Here is an 18993-nt window from a genome sequence, read left to right as displayed (position 1 = left end):
AACAGCCAATCCCTTTTTGAGGGAGGAACATTTCAGGCTGCCAGTTGTACAACTTCTGATGAAGTTCATCCACAATTTTCCCAAAAGGTGTAAACATATCGTCGAAAGCGATTGGGAAGATTGAAATATCCCGACCAGTACATTCTGTGATATGTAGTAGTTAAATTCGGTCATAGTCCTTGATTTTCAAGCGAAGATCATTTTGCCAAGTTCGTTCTTTTGTTCGTTCCTTCTTTCGTTCTCCTTTCTTCTATTCTTTCGTTTTTTTAAAACCTTTTTTGATAGGCGTGTAGTAATCAGGTGAAACATTCTAACAGCTAGAGAAACACATCCCAAACAAAGTTTCTCTCTGCTTACCACTAAGAAAAAAGGGTACCCAGAGGATAATTTAGAAGTCGGTCGGGACGCTATCCAGTGGCCTTTGCAGTTGTGGCAAGGGGGAAGTTGCAAAGAAGTGAAACGAGGAGAAAAGGAGTGGACTGAATACCTGGAGAATCAAAAGGGATGGCCGTTAATGAAAGTTCGACTGGATAAAAAGACACAGCTTTCTCCACGAAGTATCGTTGACTGAACCCCTGAGCGGAAAGGAGCAGAGAAAAGTAAATCCGGTCAGGACTGCGTTGGTGGAAAACCGGATAGGCACTGAATGCCCTTTTTTATTGTGTGCAAAGTCTTAAGGTTGTCGTGGCAGTGAAATCTGGATCAATGCTGATACTGTCTCCAACATATCGGCTCAGAGATGTTAATTCCACAAAGATTAACCGAAACTGGCCCAGTTTCGCATCTCTCAAAGAACTGAGGAAATACCTCTCGTTAATATTTCTGAATATTATTTGAAAACGAACTTACGAAAACACTTGACACAAATGAAAAAAAAAATTATAGAGAGCGTGGTTGCTAATCTACTGATGAAGGAGCCCGAAGGTGTATTTGATTACATTTGATTTCAAGCATGGATTGTGGTTGTTGCAAAATTTCCGATTGACTATTGCTTGGGAAGAATTAAAAAACGCTAAATTCAGTGTATCTTGTATCAGACCTTACTTTATTTTAAGGAACAATATGTCGCTATGTTCTCTAGGATGAATAAAATGACTCATTCATCAAATGAGAGAATCTCTTCTACAGCGCAATAATTACCTCTTCTGTCAAAGCAACAGTGATTTACAGACAAGCATAATGAAAACCGAGTGAAATAACACAAACTTCCGCAGGTAAAAACTATTTAAAAAGATAATAAAATTGCTCTTTATGATGAGCAAAAAGTCATCTCCATTTTTTGAAACATTTGTGCCCTTTCCATTTCAAATATACAAAAAAAAAATCGAGAAGCCAAATAAATTTTTCTTTTTAAAATGTTTGCCGTGGAATGCATGTGAGGTGGAAAACTCCTGATTAGTAACCTCTGGAAACCGAAAGTTTTTCAAACGGAATTTAAAAAAGGAAACTTTAATAGAGATATTTCAATCGAAATCATAGGATACTCCAAATAATCACAGTGAGTGGAAATTTTCATAAAAACCTGTAGCGAAGAACACAATACGTGCCAAAGATCCGTCTACGTCATTTATTTTTGTACGTCACCAGCTTCAATAAAATAAGGATCGTTCAAGCTCCTATTGATAGTAAGAATGCAATACCTTTGAACAGGTGAAGAAAAAATATAAACCGGGATGAAAATCACAACAAAATGGTGGCATATAGATTACATCTAGCTCTTAAACTACGTCAGTGTCTTTTGAGGTAACAATATGCACCAGAGGCTTTGTCGTAGTGGGAGGTCAGTGACAAGAAGAGGCGTACATTTTCTATTAGGATCCTCTGAATTGGCACGCTTCATGTTTTGGATTGCAAGGGATTGCTATGGAAGCACCTGCTGACTTCGTAAGTTGGACTATTCAAGATCTTTTTACAAGCCAGACATGATGGGAAATTCCCCTTAGCTGCCATATATTTTCCCGCAGTTGGTAAAGGCTAATCTGTTGTTATATCTACAAAATGTTTTCCATCTCTGAGTACCTTTCTATCGTATAAGAGTTTTTTTTTTGAAAGCTCAATGCTTCTTAAGTCTACTTACCTGAACGCACATCGACACCATTGCCATACGCACACGAATATTTACATCCCATTTGGTGAGACATTGTGGACGTCGTTATGTGTTGTTATCACATGACGTCACAGCAGCCATGTTGGGTATCAAAACAATAAAAATGGCGGCCATGATTTCTCAATTACGAGTGGCGGCTTTGGTTTCTTGAAGTGCAAATAGAGGTTTGATGAGACTTTTAGAGAGGTTGGGGGGTATTGTTATTCTTTGCCAGTGATATAAGTAGCATCGTTTACAAGAATCCAACATAGCTCTGATTGTTTTTTTGCAAATAAATGTCGTAGCAAAGGTAAACGGTGGTTTCATATATACGTACCACGCCAGTTAATGATCATCATCAGTCACAAACCTGTGATGTTGTCAGTATTATTTTAATGGTGAAGCTAAAGCTAAAATAATAAATAAAAGGGCCAAACAGTATTTTATTTCGATCAAAGTGTATATCATATCTGTGCTATTAGGCCCGCGTGCATTCAGCGAACTCGCACGAAAACTATTCCTTTAAAACCTTTATTTTTCCGCCGATTAACAAAAATAGCTGAAAATTAATTGTAAGCATGCCGTAACTGTTTTTAATTTTATGCTCTCCTGAAATAACTCATTTTCCAAATTGGTATGAAAACAGTGTCATCAAGAGCCATCTTTGACGTCCGCATTATGAGTTGTATACTCTTTATTCCCGAAGTTGTCCTTCATTCTTGGCATAAGCATTAAGCTCACTATACCCCATCTATAAAAAGAAAACAAAATGATGAAATACTTATTTATCAAATTATTTTTCAGTCAAGTGAAAAGAGAAGAAGTGCCTAAGAATATCAATCTAGATGCTCATGAACAGTTGCGCTAATACGTTTTTGGGAATTTCATAGTTATTGTGCAAGCAAAATGTTACTTTCGTAACCTTCCATTCCCGATCTATACCATTAGCTTCCTTCACCAGAGCCATAGTCACATTTTTGATCCATTTTCTGACAAATTTGGAAACTTCGTGTAACGTTTCCACTCGATCTGCAAGGCCAAAACTATTATGATTTCAGCTGGATAAGGAACAGGTTAGGAATAGGCAAATAATCTTGGAAAATTTAATCCGACGATGGAAGATCTCGCAGAATTTCTCAAGTGGAATTAAAGTTTCGGAATCATCAAGACTCTCCAATAGCTCCTACATTTAGAACGATATTTCGGTAAAGGTATGGAACAGAGATGAAGCTCGTGATCATTACAAGTTGTCATATTTTTTTGGGAAATCTCCATGGCACAGAGAATGAACACATATTGCTGTATCTCTGGGATCGAAATTTTCATTGAGTCTGAGAGTATTATCTGTGAACGTTTCAGTCAAATTAAGAGGGAGACGGACACGTAACCTTGATTGTAATATTTTCCAAGTGATAAACTGGCCATTTAAAGAGACGAGAAAATTTAAAAAAGAAATTTGTGTCTCGGCAACCCTTAAATCTTGAAATATTGGGGTTTCAAATAATATATCGCATTAAACTTTCACAGTCTGCTGATCACATTAATGTTATATAACAAATGCATGGCAACTCGGTAAGCGAATTATTTTTTCAAGGTAAGAAAAAGCCTTTTGGTTAAGAAGAACACTGCAACTCAGCATTTGAAGTGGTTGCTTGGAATTTAATCCCCGATTTAGACTGACCAGCAAATTAATTGTCTGCCTTTAATATCTATAGTAAGTCGGAGAACAGAAGTTAGCTTTTCGAATATCTCTTTAAATAAAATCTATTCGCAGAAAAATTGAGTAACGGGAGGAAAATAGAAGTTATATGGGATATGGAAGCTATACATCTAGTTTTAGGAGGGTTTCTTTCATATTTGCTTTAGCATAAAGGGCAATTTACGAAGAAAAAAAATAAAGAAGAAAAATTATTCCAAATTAGGAATAATTAAGAAACCTCATAGGGATATAAGTCCTCACACTACCATCACAATATCATTCTGGGATCCGAAACTAACCTTTGAAAACATTCTTTTCCTCCGGCAGCATTTCACTGAGGTTACACCACATATGCAGGATGGTTTGGGTCGGCGATGAAAGGTTTGAAACTCAGCATCTTCTTTATGTTCCTTTCCGTTTGTCTCATCCAAGGCCAGCGAAGGGAAAATCATCATGGCGAAGAGGAAGACGAGCATGACCGACATTTTTTTCAATTCTTCAAAGCGGAACTATTTTGATGTATTTCTTTTGCACGGGCTTGGAACTTGCACTATCATGTGCCTTTTATATGTTAGAAAATCGCCGCTATAACGTTTCAGTTTTGTGTGGGCGTTCTCTATGATCTATTTTGTTTTGGTTAGAGAGTATTCACGATTGCTCGGTCCAACGTGTCTTTAAATGAAAGCAATCAAGCGAATTTTGAGAAATAAAAACAAAAACCTTAAAATTAAGAACTATCTGGTATTTCTGTTGATTTGTCTTTTATTTTCAAGATCTGCCGACCGCGGCAAAAGCGAGGAATACCCAAGGTGGAATTTAAGTGGAAATGATTTAAAAACATTATTAAGAGATATTTTTGGCTTCTCGTGTTTGTTTGTCGAAAGTTTAATTCCCAGACGCCCTTTCATCTATTTCAAGTTCTACTTTATATTAATTGTTAGAAGTTCAAGACCAAGTGATCAATCTTTCTTTTTATATACAACTTGTAACTAAGGTTAACGGTAATAAAAATGTTTCATTTCCGCTAAATATGAATACATTCACCGCAATAAGATTTAGAAAGGGAAGAAAAAAGCAAAAGGGTGCTTACTACTCTCGCTTGAGGAAACACATCTTGTTTTATTATGTCGTTTATAAGGATTTAAGAGCGCCAATTGAACATGGTAATTCAGCTGCTAAAGCGGTGACCTTGATTTCGTTCTCGGATTTGAAACGAGTTATCAAGTACGTTCGAAACATTAATATCTTCATCACTCTTAGCTTATTATTTCATCCTGACGCCCTTTGTGTGCTATAATGAACTGAGGTGGAAAGACCTGAGTAGAGAGAATTTCCTTCTCGAAATGTAAAAAGAGGTATTATCCCTCTGTAAACTTCGAGAACTTTAGGAACATATTCTTCAGAAGGTAAATAAGGTGCAATGCACACCGCTCAAATAATCGGAACTGACATATTGTCAACTGGGAAATTTTGAAAATGACGTCAACTTATTCTCAAGTTTCTTTTTGCCAACTTCAAAGGGCGAAAACAATTCGAGCCGGTAAATGTTTACAAAACTGCATTATTGATCGGGGCTATTTACATAATTACAACGAATGTAAAGAGCATAGTTTTTGTATTCACCAGTAGCCATAGGTGGTGTTTGCAAATGTATAATTTGACTTTAAACTTCATTGAAAATTAAAAAAAAGACCTCGATTAATGAATCATTTGTATTGCCAAAGAAAAGTTCAGATCCGGCTCTGAAATACTTTATAACGTTTCAGCCCCATATGTCCGACTCAAAGGCAGACCGCATCGCAAAATTCGTGAGTGTAATGAAGTGCAGGTATAAGAACTTTTTCTCTAGAATAAGGCTTCCTGTTAAAAAAAAAAAAAAGAAGGAAAAATAAAAGATCCAATCGTTTCCGATTTAATGAAGTAAAAAGTAGTTTGCCAACCAAGAAAGTTAAAAAAAAAACCACTTATTTCCAACGAAGATAACGAGATAAAGATCAGTTTAGTTGTTTAGAGAGGGAAGCGGCTTCTAAACGTTTGGGATGATTAATTACTTATCAACAGTAACGTCAAGGAGAGAATTCATCAAAAAAGAAAAACATCGTCAGGTTTTTTCCAAAAATACCTTACCACAGTATGTTTTGATTTCAAAGGTGAATACCTCGATCAGACTATAAATATAACTTTCAAAACTTAAATTATTTCCAAATAATTTCCACTAATTTATGGAGGGATTTTTTTATTATTCTAATTCACGAGAGGAATATCCAATAGCTGATCAAAAAAGACAGTATTTCTAATACATTCCTTTAACTTTCCTTCCCTTCCTCACTCCTTATCTGTATTTTCGCTCTTTTTTCCATTTTTCATCGTCTCTTTGATCAATTCTTTTTTATTTCCTTTTTTCTCTGCTTTTGTCTGTTTTTCCTCTTTTCTTTGTTCCTTCCTCACTAATTTTTTCCTCAACACTTTTCTTTTCTTTTTGTTGAAAAAAATTCTAGATAAAGTGCTTACGAAACATTTTTAAAGATTGCAAAATTGTTTTTCCTGTTTGAAAAAGATAGAGAGTCCACTTTCTAAAGGAACAATTTTAAACGCGGCACTAGCGTGCGTAGGAGCGAAACAATAGCTTCACAAACCTAAAACATTAAACTTAGAATCCCTCCTTGCATCACATCGCTTTAATATAAAGATAATTTTTGACTGAAAGCTTAGAGCCTTTAATTCCACTTGGAATGGATTAAATCAAATCAAAAAAATGCGAGCTTAGCATCGATTCACTTTCTTTCTCCTCCTTCACAAGCCTAGAATTTTTCTTACAGATTGAAAATTTCAGATTTTCTTTTTATCTAACTATACTTATTGTATAAATGTTCCAGGAGAGCTAAAACGCCCACCTTTCAGAATCCATTTAAAAACACCCAGGAGGGGTTCAAATTTCTCACTTTGAGAAGTTCTATTAAAAAATATATTACAAGAAAGAACGGGTTGGGGGCGAAAGGTCATTATTAGCTAGCTATTGAATGAATCTTGAAGTGCTGACAATATCATTTAAGCAAGCTATTCAGTAGAACCTACATTGTCTAGTATCTCATTTTTCCCTTACTTGCTGTTTTTTCTCCCTTCCAGAATTTGTTATCTGCAGGCTAAAAATGCGTACAAACTACAGCAGAGCAAAAGGTTATATAGCAATCTATCTCTCTTAAAAATGGTGATGCATAGGTAAGAAATGTTTGAGGAACGTTCTTCTAAGCACAACTTTTAAATGGTACTAAAACGGCATACACAGATTAAAGCCGAAACTAAAAATGATGTTCATATTTCACGAATGAAATGACGCTAGATCCAAGCTATATAATTACTCATAACAGTGCTTTGAAGATTTTACATCAAATTCTTACTGTTGAATAGACCCGGTCAAAATCTAGCCATAAACGCATCACAGTCAAATTTGATAAATTAAGAGCAACCTGAAGAAACCATACTTTTCCCTATTTTAAGATTATTATGCCTTGCATTGCCATGATATTACTTTTTCTTGAAAAATTTCAACCATGAACTCATTTCCTTAATTTTAACTCACTCTCATGGGTCTTTAAATTCGCGATTACCAAGATTCCAAACATAAAACAAAAAACAAAGAGAAAAATGAGAAATTTGATAACCTACACTCGGTCCAAAACGATCCTGCTGGTTTTCTCTCCTCCTTCGAAGGTCTGTTATTCATTAAGATTCTGCAGTCAAAAATCAAAAGTTGGATTTTTTGGGGGGACTAAATACTAATGAATCATTTCCTTTTTGACAAATAGCGAAATGAAAGTCCCCTGTTCATGTCTTTCAGCTTTTTGGCGAGATTAAGTGACCTTGAAAATAACTAAAAATGTGGTAATCAAAGTTACTTGTGAAAATCGCGTACCCATCTGAAAAAGAGCTGTTGAAAAGTAATTCAAAATCAGGAGCTAAACAAACTTTGTATCGAAATAAAAAACATCAATGGGCAAACCCTATGCCAGATGTTTGTGATATTTCTAACCAGTGCTTCTTGAAAACGACCGAAGAGCTGCAATTCAGATTACAAAACCTCACAGATGTGAGTTTCCTTTCTAAAAGTGATCGAAATGATAACTGTATCGACAAAAAAATAGAGAGAAACAGACTTCGACCTTTTAATTTTGCAAATTACTTTGCATGTTAATCGTAAAACTCAAAGAAATATTTTCCAATACCGGAAGTTTTCCAAAGATACACTTTTCCAAAAATTTCTTCAAATACTTCATGTACATTCCTGCTGATACGACAAATTATCTCATATCGTATAAAAAAGCAGCGACCAGATAAATTTTCATGAGGATTCTGTTTTCTCTCTCTCTCTTTCTCTCTCTGTATTACATTTCAACAAAGAGTTAACAATTATTTGAAATTTATCACAGTAATGGAACTAAAAGGGAGACCATGATAACTATGAGACGGGAAAAAGTTTTGTGGTTTAAATCTGTCTGATTTTGACGTCATAGCTCAAACGTAAAGTTATTATCAACAAACGAAAGATAGCAAAACTTCTACTAGAAAAAAACATCCAAATAAAGATCGTAACGATAGAATATTTCGACATGAACAGAACTAATACGTTACACCCAATCGCATGGTATAAAAAGAAAATAATGAAATTAATGTGGACTTTGAATAAAAAAACCTTTGGCGTAAAATTACTGCTATTTAACAGCGTAATCAACGCTGACTACTTGAATAATTATGCAAGTTTTCTCATTATTCCCCGCAAATATTGTCTTCTTCATTATCTTCCACTATCTGTGAATATAATCCAGAAGATCCCAAGAAGTAAAACTGTATTATCATTGGATGCTGGGAGACCAAAGATTTAACACAACGGGTAAAAATCATTTTAGTAATTTGCTAGGCTAATTGGAATTCGTCATTTTTTTCGAGTCCACGATTTTACAAATCTTGACAAATTCGATAAATCTGAGAATTTTTTTCGAGGGAAAAGAAGTCCAAAAGTCCAAAATAATCTAATTTGTTAAAAATTGCCAATGGAAATAATTTCCAATTGAAGCCGTATTTGTATCGATGAGAAAATTTATACATAGGTTGCAAAGTACTAATTGTTCTTACTTGGCCTGAAGTTGTTTAATTGCAATATTTCATTATTTCGAATGGATGAATATTACGAAAACCATCAACCTTAGTTAAACCGAAGATGCGTTTTCCAAACTTAAACCATCAAGACGTTCATTGGTTCCATCACAAGTACGCAGGCGTTTGGTTATCTACGCAACCACTTTAAAAGAAGATAGGCAAGGAAAACGGCACTGTTTATAAATTAAAAATTTGGAACTCAGCGTTGGCCATCGTTGGGGAGAATCAGGAACGAAGACACTTTTTCCAGGTAACGCTAAGCAAGGTGAGTGTAGACAAATTTATCGTACGACGTTTGTCATTGTCACTTTTTGCTTCATCTGTGCAAGTCGTTTAATTTGAGGAATTGATCATTGAAGAGAAGATCATGGCTATTAGAAGGTCCGCCCTTTTTCAAATTGATTTCTTGGAAAGCAATAGACAGAAAAATGCACACGGAGGGTCAATACCTGGGTTTTGCTCCATTCAACAACGGAGTATTTGTCTGACGACTAAAATTGCTACACAAAAGGAAGAAAATTTAGGGCGTAAGATTTTTGGGATCACAAAGTAATTGAATAATTTTTTGGTCAAGGCAGGTTTTCTTAGGCCAAGCTTTGCAGCCGAGTGAGTATTTTTGAAAGCTACGAGCATGATTTCTCTACTAAATTTATCCTGCTTTGTTAACGGCAAACAGTGGTTGTGCTTACCAAAACATTTTGCCAAAAAAACAAAGAAAAACAGAGGATCCACTTGTAAAACTTAATTAGAATTCGGAATCAGCGCTAATGAAACCGCAAGACTTCGAATACCTCTAAGTGACATGGCGATAGATATCGTATTAAACACGAAAGGAAGAATCTCGATGTATCTTGTAAATGAAACTAAGTGCTGTTGTATATCTTACTGTCAGGTAACTCCTACTCAAGCTAAAAAAGCGACAATGAAAACAAATTTTATGAAGCCTATGAAAGTCAATTTCCCACGAAATGAACCGCAAATTAATTCATAACAATGTGTGGGACTGAACAAACAGCTTTTGGAAAGACTGATTTCTTCCGAATTTGTGACTAAGAAATACCGAGGCTTGCAGTAGTTTTGTTTTTGTTATCTTTTGTAAATTTTTAATCACTATCATTGTCTCTGCATCCCAAAAAAATATTCACCATCTCAAACGAAAGCGTTTGGGAGTTGAAACTTTAGCAGTTTTCTTTGCCTTACCATCATTCTTCATAAACGTATTCTTGTTTCACCGAGAGAAGATCTGAAGTTTTTGTTATCAATTTTCATATCAGTCGGAAGGGTGCCAAGGGATTTTTGCTGCAAAGCAAAAGACAGCTGAATATAGACATCGCTTATATTTCTCTTAAGGCCGGTTTCAAACTCCGTGCTACTCACTTAACCGTGCATACTGCATCAAATGGCGAGACGTGTGCGATTTTTCCTACGGAAGATTTTAGTAAGATGCTGCATTTTTTTCTGAAAGGCAGGTAGACCTAGTCACGCACTATGGAGCTGGCAACACTTATTCACGTTATCATTCCTCTTAGATTTAGCATAGGAACGGTTGTCGTGTGTTGTATTTTTTACTGTCCCATATCCCCCCCCCCCCCACCCCCTTCGCCATCCTCTTTGGTTCGTCCAAGTGTAGTTTTCAATCGAAATCATTCTATGCCTTTATGAAAAGAATTTGACATTTCACATATTTTCCCCTATTCAGGACTTCTTCGCTATCCTTAATTAAGATCCCTCAGCTCTTGCAACAATTATCGTATTTCATTAATCTTCTGCCTCTAAGCACGCCCTTTGGTGGAAAAGATCGATGTTTGAATCCCCTATTTTCATGATTCCGTTTGGATAACGTTTTAAAAAGATTGCCTTTCTGGTCCCTCACGAGGTAGTTCTTTACAGCTTCATCGTCCTCCTCCTTCGCTTTCCACTTGTAATTCCCGTCTCCGCTATTACTCAAGAAATGCAGTGCCAAATACTTGTTGTAAAAAAACTGAGATACTTAGAAATCCCTGATTGGTAAAAAGCCTATCGTTTGCTGCACCGGTAAAGCCATAGAAAATTGAAACACTGTAATTTGTTTTTAAGTTTATCTAGTAAAAGCAATAGACCGACTTTCTATCAGTGCGATAGAAAGTGCGGTTTCTTGATTAAATTATCGAAGGTTGTATCTTGTATTGAGTTAATAGATTATTATTTTGTTTTCTTCATGCTCGACAACAAGGACGCTTTTCTCATTCACATTCCAGTGGGTTGATAAAAGCTACTATGATGAAAGTTTCGCTGCTCGTCCTGAGTGTTCTTGTAGTGGTACTTTTCTTGCACACCTTACACTACAGTGAGGCGTCCGAAATCTCTCAAGTACTGGACAGAGAAATTCGAGAATTAAGAGATGCTATCGAAAAGAGACGAAAGCGTAAGCCCTGTGGATTTACCTGGAACTTGAGGAAGTGTAAAAGCCGTGGAAAGCGGAGTTATTGGGACAAGAGGGTGAGATAATTAGAGAACGCGACAATTTTAACTTCGAGTTGCTGCTTTAATCTTTCACTGGTTCGCCGCCCTTTTTTGCGAGAAATATAAAACAACAAGAGAAGAAAAACTCTTAACAGAATTTTCATGTGATATTTTCTTTACTGTTTAGGAATTTATGAATAATCAAATCAAAGACAATTTTTTTACACCATTCTGCAAAATCGGCTCGCAAAAATGAAACTCCAACTTCCGAGATGAAAATAAAGCTTGTTGCCTTTTCTCTTCCAATCACTTAAAAATTTTGAATTCAACTTCATCAATTTAGGCTAGGTGAAACTCAGCAAGGAAAGGGTGAATGATACAACCTTACTTCTTTTTATAGAGTGGAATAGCTCAGCAATCAACCGTGTGAATTAATTATTTTTATAGAATGGAATAGCTCAGCAATCAACCGAGTGAATTAATTCTTTTTGTAGAGTGGAATAGCTCAGCAATCAACCTTGTGAATTAATTCTTTTTATAGAATGGAATAGCTCAGCAATCAACATCATCCAGCTCATTTGTACCCGATGATATGGATGCCTTGTTTAACGACTGGATAACTGAAGAGTAATGCGTCATGATATACCTTCACAACATTAGAAATATTCATTTAGAGCGAAATGTAGTAATATTGAAGCAATCATCTTGATCACATTATTTGGCATGGTGTAGGTAACCACGCCTAGTTAAAAATTGTGAACTGAATCGTGCAATGTATAAAGAAATTAGCCCTCATCACTTTTCCATGCAATGTTTCGTAAATGTATAGGAAAAGGATATAATAATGATTCTTTTAATTATAATTTTTTCAATTATTTTATTTTATTATTGGTATATCAACTATTATAGACCAATGATAGAACAGGAATAAAATAATGATAGAGAAAATACACGAAAGTTCTTTGTTACTTTTCGTGTTTCTATTTCGGCCAAATTCACAAATCAATTGCAAGATTATTTTATTCGAGATAAGGATACTTAGATGATGAAAATCTTACTCCTTTTTTGCATTGTCGGCATATTCCTACTACGCAAGGGATGTCCAACATTGGATGCGTGCAATTGGTCTTTTCAGAAACTTGGACTAAAAATTTGGACCAGTCGAAAGCCGAAGTATCAACGTCACATCATCTCTCTAAATTTGAATCCAGAGAAGAATTGCAGCCCATCAAAATGCTCACGGAAATAACGGTATTGTGATCAAAACTGGAATTTTTTTTTCAAGAGTCAATTTTGTCATGAAATGTCGCAAACTGCTTTCCTTATTTTGTAAAATTGATATCCTGCCTCGGGGAGATAACATAGAGTATTGTCTATTGTAGAATTTTTTATTTGTTTCTACAGGGAACACGTTCAGCATTTGCGGTGAGTGTCAATCACAAAATGACCTTTGTATTGACTTTTTTCGAACAAAAAAATCGCGATCAATTGTCAAGTCGTTTGAAACTAAATTCTACCCTCGAATGTCGATATTTGACATTGCCTACAATTTGACAGACACAAATTTCAACGGAAAGCCGCATGAATGACACAATGATGAGGCTTCCTCTTCAAACCGGGTGATAATTAAAAATCTACTCTTGGCGGTCAATGCAAACGGAGATTAAAATTCATGTCGAAAGTCTATGTTTGGCAATATGGATTCGTCCTCCAGAAACTTAGCAGAAAGCGTTACATCGATACAAACCCTGATGTCCACAGAACATTACCTCTGCATTGAATCTCTTGCAACGATAGTTTGGACAAGACAAATTAAAAAAATGGAAAAAAATTGACGCCAGAGTTGTCCTTCAATGAGGTGGTCATATTATTATCATAATACTCAAATAACCACATAAATTTAAATTAGTAATAAAATATTGTTGCATGGTTTCATTAGAGCCAGAGCTTTTCCATAGAGAAAATCTTCTACATCAGAGAAGTCAAATATTTCATCAGGATACGGCTTCTTTGTCACAAAGACAATTGATATCCTGCAGTTTACACTTCCACCGTAAAACAAACTATCATTTATTATTTATCACTAAGAAGAGGCTTGACATAGGTTCTTGGACATCTGGTTTTCATTTTGCAAAGTTTGCTTAGAGTCGTATTTTTATCATTTTAATACTCACGAGGGAAAATGAAGAAGTTAAGCACAAAATTTAATTATTTAAGACAAAAAACCAAGCCTCGTTTTCACATTTATAAATCGTCGTAAAAACCGAATGGCTTTCGAATTTATAAACCAATCAGAACTATCTGAGGTGCCTACGAGCGTGACGACGTCCTAAAATGATTGAAACCGTCGTCAGCGTTTCGCTCTGTGGAAAATATAGGTATTCTTACCCTATTAATTTAAAACAAGCTTCATTCTCAACCTTTTCGACAATATAATCAGTATTTATGTTTCTCTTCAGAAACGATGAAATGTTATCCTAAAACTCCCGGACAATTTGAATGCGATTCTTCTAGAATTTTGATTGTTTAAGAACTATCAAGCTGGATAGGCTAACAACAATCCTATATAATGCAAGTAAGTCATAATTGTTCATGTGCGCGCCGCTTTGCTGTTTATATGTGTTTATACTTCCTCGCTCTCAGAAGACAACTTCGTTAACGCCTATAAACCTTGCATCGAAAATTGAAAAAAAAATTTTGATTAAAAATAAAAAAGCAGAGAACATTTTTTTACAATAATTTTCATCAATTGAAAGCTGAACATGATATATGCAGGAAACACATCCGATCATAGCATATGGAGGAATACATCCAGTCATAATTTTGTTAAGAGGATAACTGATGCTCTTGTGCGAAGAAGCTGCAGAAGTCTTTACAATGACAGAGACATAAAGCTGTTAAGTACTTGTTCAGGAAGGGTGGTCGTCTTGTAAGTATAGTATGGTATCGCTACTTTTAAAAAACCTAAAAAGATGCGCGAATGCGATTATTTAGATTTTTCATATTCGCAGAAGACATCCAACAACGCTTTCAAGCTATAGAAAGTCTTTGGAAAATGCGTCACGAACTTAATTTATCTCCATCTAAATTAACAGAAGGAGTCGTTGTTAAGGGATTAAACATAACTAGTGTTTTCTTAAACTATAACAATGAAAACAAAGAATATGGGAAAAAGAATGAAAAAAGAAAACACAGACGTACGGTACATTAAAAAAGCTTTAAGAAATGTTTCCAAAAACATCGTTTAAACCTTTTCAAGCTATTTCTGAGGCATATAGGACATTTTTCTAAAACAAACGTAACGTACTTAATGAATTCTTGTTAGGTAATTTGACAATAACAGTCAATTCAAAAGCTTATTAGTCTCGTATCGCTAAAGGACCCTCAGGCCATAATACATGTAACAATCGTTGTGTTTTGAAAAGTTTTTTCTCTTTAGCAAATGGTTATTAGTAAAGAAAATAATGGTTTGAGTCCTTACCCACGCAAAAAAAAAAAGAAACAGCTATAAACGCTTCGCACTTTTACTAGAATATTAGATCAAGGGATTTCAGTCAAATTACATCACCATATCTTCGATGTGACTCTGATGGATTTTCGAGTAAAAGACCGTAATATAGGCAGAGTTAGAAGTTATGAACTGTTTTTGTTATATAAATTGAAAATTAACATCAAAATTTACCTTATTGCTTGATTTCTAACCATGTAACAAAATCAATAAATCACTCATCATTCCGAATATATTTTTGAGCACTTTTCCATCAGAAATTGAACTCTTCGTGAAAGTAAGATATGGTGTACCAGTTTTTTGTTAACACAAAAGTTGCGACATATAAATAAAAGATTATCGTCTGGCGCAGGATCTAAAATAAGGAATTTATTCAGTTTTCCAGATTTCTCTTTGAATTGTGCACGACATATCTCTTGAAAGCTTCTTTGTCGGGAAGTGTCAAATGCAATTGTAAAAAGACAAACTCAGAGAAACTTTAATTGAGAAGACATATATATATATAGCGTGGGCTAACGACAAACCCAAGTGAAGATTTAAAGGAAAAGAACTTTACTTTAAGCAAACACTGTTAAATTGGGTTTTAATATCTTCTATTAGAGCACGACACATGCTTTTCAATTGCTAAAAGCTGTTTCATTTTTCAAACGGAAGAGGCCGGAACTTAAAGAACTGGCAGATAGTTTAATGATTATTTCCTAGTCTTCAAGTTATTGCTGCAAGTATTCTGTCCTTGTTTATTAATTTTGTTGTAGTTCAAAATTTAAACAAAAATTCATGGCGTCTGGTGCATAAAAAAAAGATATTATCATCATGGGCTCTGTAATCCTTTTTCTGTAGCAAATTCAACCCAAAGAATACCTTTCGTAAAAACGACTTCTACTTCAAAGAAAACTGAGTAGTTTTTGCAACTTAAATCGTAATATTCTCGTGTAGAGGGATGTCTGAAAGAAAAATATTACATCCAGGTTATGTAGTAAATTTTGATCGATGAAGAATGAGAAGAGTGCAGGTGATGAAAGTAACTTTTATAGGTTACCCGCGAGATAACGTTTGGAAATCACGATAAACTGTGATTCCAATCATAGAATAGGGGACTGATGCGGAAAATCCTTCGGAAGAATTAATTTGAAGTTAAGATGACGAAAATGTCAGTTTATAGTTTGTCATAGGATTGCGAAACTACCAGGTTCATGGTTTGTCTTTCTAAAGAAGTCCATTAAGCAACAAGCAATAATAGTAATTCATTCCGGAATAGCAAGTTTCTTCTTTTTAATTGCCACTTTGGACAAGGCCAACGTTAACGAGTCCATAGCTGTCATAATGTTTAAACAGAGCGACGCCAAAAGGAAATGGAAGAACAAAAGTTATTCCAAGTGTAGTGAATTAAGGAGTTTTCGGCGGAAATTGGATGGGTGGGAGCTCATTGTAAACACTCTATAAATGCGAAGACTTCATAAGCAGATATACACAACCAAGAACCTGCTACTTTACGTAGAAGACATCATTTCTATCGTGTGCACCAGTAAAGCACACGCTCTGTTCAAAAGGTAAGCCTAAAACGCGACATTTTAATATTTTTGCATGGAAAGGTTGTTTCTAATGAGAAATTTCATTTCATTTTGCCTCCTAAGATAACTCGAAACACGAATATGTATATTTGTCTCGGTCAGTGATAATTTTTCTCGTTGAAAATTTGTTTGGATACTCTGAAAGAGCGAAGCTATATATGCATATATATGATATGTTTATATGATACATATATGTATATATATATATATATATATATATATATATATATATTTATTGTATATATGTTGAGGTTTTTATCACCAAAATTAACAAGCGCCGAACGAAAGCAACGGTAACTTTAAAATTGTCAGGGATAATAAAAAATTTAAATAAACTGCATTTTCTTAAATTTGGATTTATTCATTTAAATTTTCAAAGCTTCATTTATGCAAACAACTGCATCTCACCTCATTACTTTAACACTCAGTAACTGAATTTAAAGGTAACTTATTAAAAGTACCTTGAGTATTCTCGTAGCTTCTCGTTAGTAATAAGTTATAGCTGTAAAACTTCATTTTTCTCTCCTATTCTCAATTTTTTTTTCTATCTTATTTATTTCTTGTTTTTTTTATGATTATATTTAAGCCAAAACAAATGTTTAGGATTATTTGAGTCATTAATTAAGCATGAACTAAATTTTCTGTCTTCATTACCAAAAGTGGCTTCGACGAAATAGGTGAGTATTTCAAATTTTTTAGGTTTTTTGTGAACCTTCTATGATACAACCATGAAATATAGGTGTTGGATGTTATTTGAAAACTTTTTAATGAGAAGATTTGAAGAACATCTAATCCCCTCATGTACGTTGTACTGATTCCATTTACTTGCTCTCGTTTCTATCAGCTTCGCACTTCTTTACAAATAGTCAACGTTAGTAATGAATAAATGTGATAACAAGTGTGGTGAAAAGATGTTATATTTTATCAAAGAGAACTTATAGATAGCAATTATAGATAGCTACTCGATCAGAGAGGGTAACATAATCTGACATGCAAAAAAGTGAATACGATGGAACTGTACCTAATGGATTTTCATAAACTTTTTTCTATTAAAACAGGAAGCAAGAGCTTATCAACAAAATGCAACTTTTACATGCATTATTACTCACAGTCGTCGTTCTTTCCATCTTCATCCATGATGTCGCAGCGTCTTCAGATCTATCAAGTACTGACGACTTCCCTACAATGGACCTCAGATCTTTAGCAGCTAAGCGATTCATGCAACTCAAACGGGGCAATAATCTTTGTGGCATGTCGTATTACGGCTGCAGAAAAAAAAATGGGGTGAGAAGCAAAGATATATGCTAATTGTTTACGAAATAATACTCCATTGAATTGTTTGATACTTAGGCTTGACTGGCACTGTCCTGAACTACAGAAGAGCCTGGGTCTTATATAAAGTCAAGGTTTCGACAACTTTTTCCTTCGGCGGCCGCCGATGGTGTGAAATTCGGCTGTACTTAGAAAAGGGCCGCAAGGCCCGAAAGCCTGCTCGCATGCTGAACAAACGGCGGTGAAAGTCTTCTAGGCGGCGGTAGAGTGTCGGTCATTGGATCTTGGTGAGACCCCTGAAAGAGATATGAATTTTTGGCACTTGTGCTTAACTGCGGTGCTGAATTAACCCAGCATGTTTTGAATGAAACCACACGAATCCGAAGGTCTGAAGTCCCAGCAGCACCTTCGGCCTTACTCGCATACTTGGTGGTCGAAATCCATGTAAATGACAATTCTTATCTTGTCATAACTGGGTAAAACCTTGTATAGGGAATATACGATACCATGACAAAACGTCCAAAAAAATCTGCTAACCTTGAACAAGCAAGATTTTCGGAAACAGTGCTGCGAATCGTATTACGTAGGTGAAATGTGAGGTGGAGGTGAGGGGAGGAGGGGAGGGTGAAAGAGAGAGAGAGGGGGGGGGAAAGAAGACAAGAAAGTCTGGTATTTTGTAGCAACGATCTTATATGATATATCTATAATTTCTTTCCTATTTTTAAAACAGAAACGCAGAAAAAAGTCATGGATGCCTCCACTTCGCAACATGCGCGATCATGAAGATCGTACCTTCGCGCAGAGACGTTGATAGCGAAGAACGGCAAACAACTGGGATCAAAATTGATCGCTCACCTTCAAACACTCACGAAAATATGAATAATACTATCTATATTTAATATTCTTGAGTTAAGGCTTATAGTTAATAACTTGTTATTTTTAAAAGCATTAAAATATTTAGAAATCAATATTAGTAGCTCAGCGTGTGTTGAATATATTCAAGAGGTGATGTGAATATTCCTCCTTTTTAGAGGAAGAAAGTCTTTGTTTTTTCGAGATGAAAACAGCCGCATATAGGATTGTTCATTTTCAGAAGTAACCACTAAAATGACTCGGAACTCGAGAGTATTAAACTTCATAGATAGCTTAAGCACTGATGGGAATAACCTTGAAGATAACGTAGTTGTAAAAAGTTGATTGTATCAACACCATGCAACGGAATTGAAATCTTACTTTACATATATTCCCTAAACAACTCTAC

The 18993-nt window shown here is 35.2% G+C and overlaps 3 protein-coding genes across 3 annotated transcripts; 2 read left to right on the top strand and 1 right to left on the bottom strand.

Annotated features, from left to right (window-relative positions):
• Positions 1-2459: 2459 nt before the first annotated feature.
• Positions 2460-7924, bottom strand: LOC149040828 (uncharacterized). The gene is made up of 4 exons (XM_089180734.1): positions 7699-7924; positions 7452-7516; positions 4085-5645; positions 2460-2837 (listed from the first exon to the last, which is right to left on the bottom strand). The coding sequence occupies exons 3-4, from the start codon at positions 4268-4270 to the stop codon at positions 2781-2783; spliced, it is 243 nt and encodes an 80-aa protein (XP_089036860.1). The 5' UTR covers positions 4271-5645; positions 7452-7516; positions 7699-7924; the 3' UTR covers positions 2460-2780.
• A 719-nt stretch (positions 7925-8643) lies between these two features.
• On the top strand, positions 8644-12331 carry LOC113680670 (uncharacterized). The gene is made up of 3 exons (XM_089180733.1): positions 8644-9204; positions 11152-11417; positions 11923-12331. The coding sequence occupies exons 2-3, from the start codon at positions 11196-11198 to the stop codon at positions 12010-12012; spliced, it is 312 nt and encodes a 103-aa protein (XP_089036859.1). The 5' UTR covers positions 8644-9204; positions 11152-11195; the 3' UTR covers positions 12013-12331.
• Positions 12332-15976: 3645 nt separating this feature from the next.
• LOC113680709 (uncharacterized) lies at positions 15977-18700 on the top strand. Its single transcript, XM_027197752.2, has 3 exons — positions 15977-16439; positions 17519-17744; positions 18463-18700. The coding sequence occupies exons 1-3, from the start codon at positions 16333-16335 to the stop codon at positions 18541-18543; spliced, it is 414 nt and encodes a 137-aa protein (XP_027053553.2). The 5' UTR covers positions 15977-16332; the 3' UTR covers positions 18544-18700.
• Positions 18701-18993: the final 293 nt, after the last annotated feature.

This window comes from Pocillopora damicornis, chromosome 8 (genome assembly GCF_964200805.1).
Source record: "Pocillopora damicornis chromosome 8, jaPocDami1.2, whole genome shotgun sequence".
Taxonomy (NCBI): Eukaryota; Metazoa; Cnidaria; class Anthozoa; order Scleractinia; family Pocilloporidae; genus Pocillopora; species Pocillopora damicornis.
This window is presented reverse-complemented; position numbering and strand designations above follow the sequence as displayed.

Coding starts and splice junctions, on each gene's coding strand:
- LOC149040828 (XM_089180734.1), bottom strand. CDS start 4,270: ATGTCGGTCATGCTCGTCTTCCTCTTCGCCATGATGATTTTCCCTTCG. Junction 2,838..4,084: donor GGAAAAGAATGTTTTCAAAG/GTTAGTTTCGGA, acceptor TTCTTTTTATAG/ATGGGGTATAGTGAGCTTAA.
- LOC113680670 (XM_089180733.1), top strand. CDS start 11,196: ATGATGAAAGTTTCGCTGCTCGTCCTGAGTGTTCTTGTAGTGGTACTT. Junction 11,418..11,922: donor GGAGTTATTGGGACAAGAGG/GTGAGATAATTA, acceptor TTCTTTTTATAG/AATGGAATAGCTCAGCAATC.
- LOC113680709 (XM_027197752.2), top strand. CDS start 16,333: ATGCGAAGACTTCATAAGCAGATATACACAACCAAGAACCTGCTACTT. Junction 16,440..17,518: donor GCACACGCTCTGTTCAAAAG/GTAAGCCTAAAA, acceptor CTATTAAAACAG/GAAGCAAGAGCTTATCAACA. Junction 17,745..18,462: donor GCTGCAGAAAAAAAAATGGG/GTGAGAAGCAAA, acceptor TTTTTAAAACAG/AAACGCAGAAAAAAGTCATG.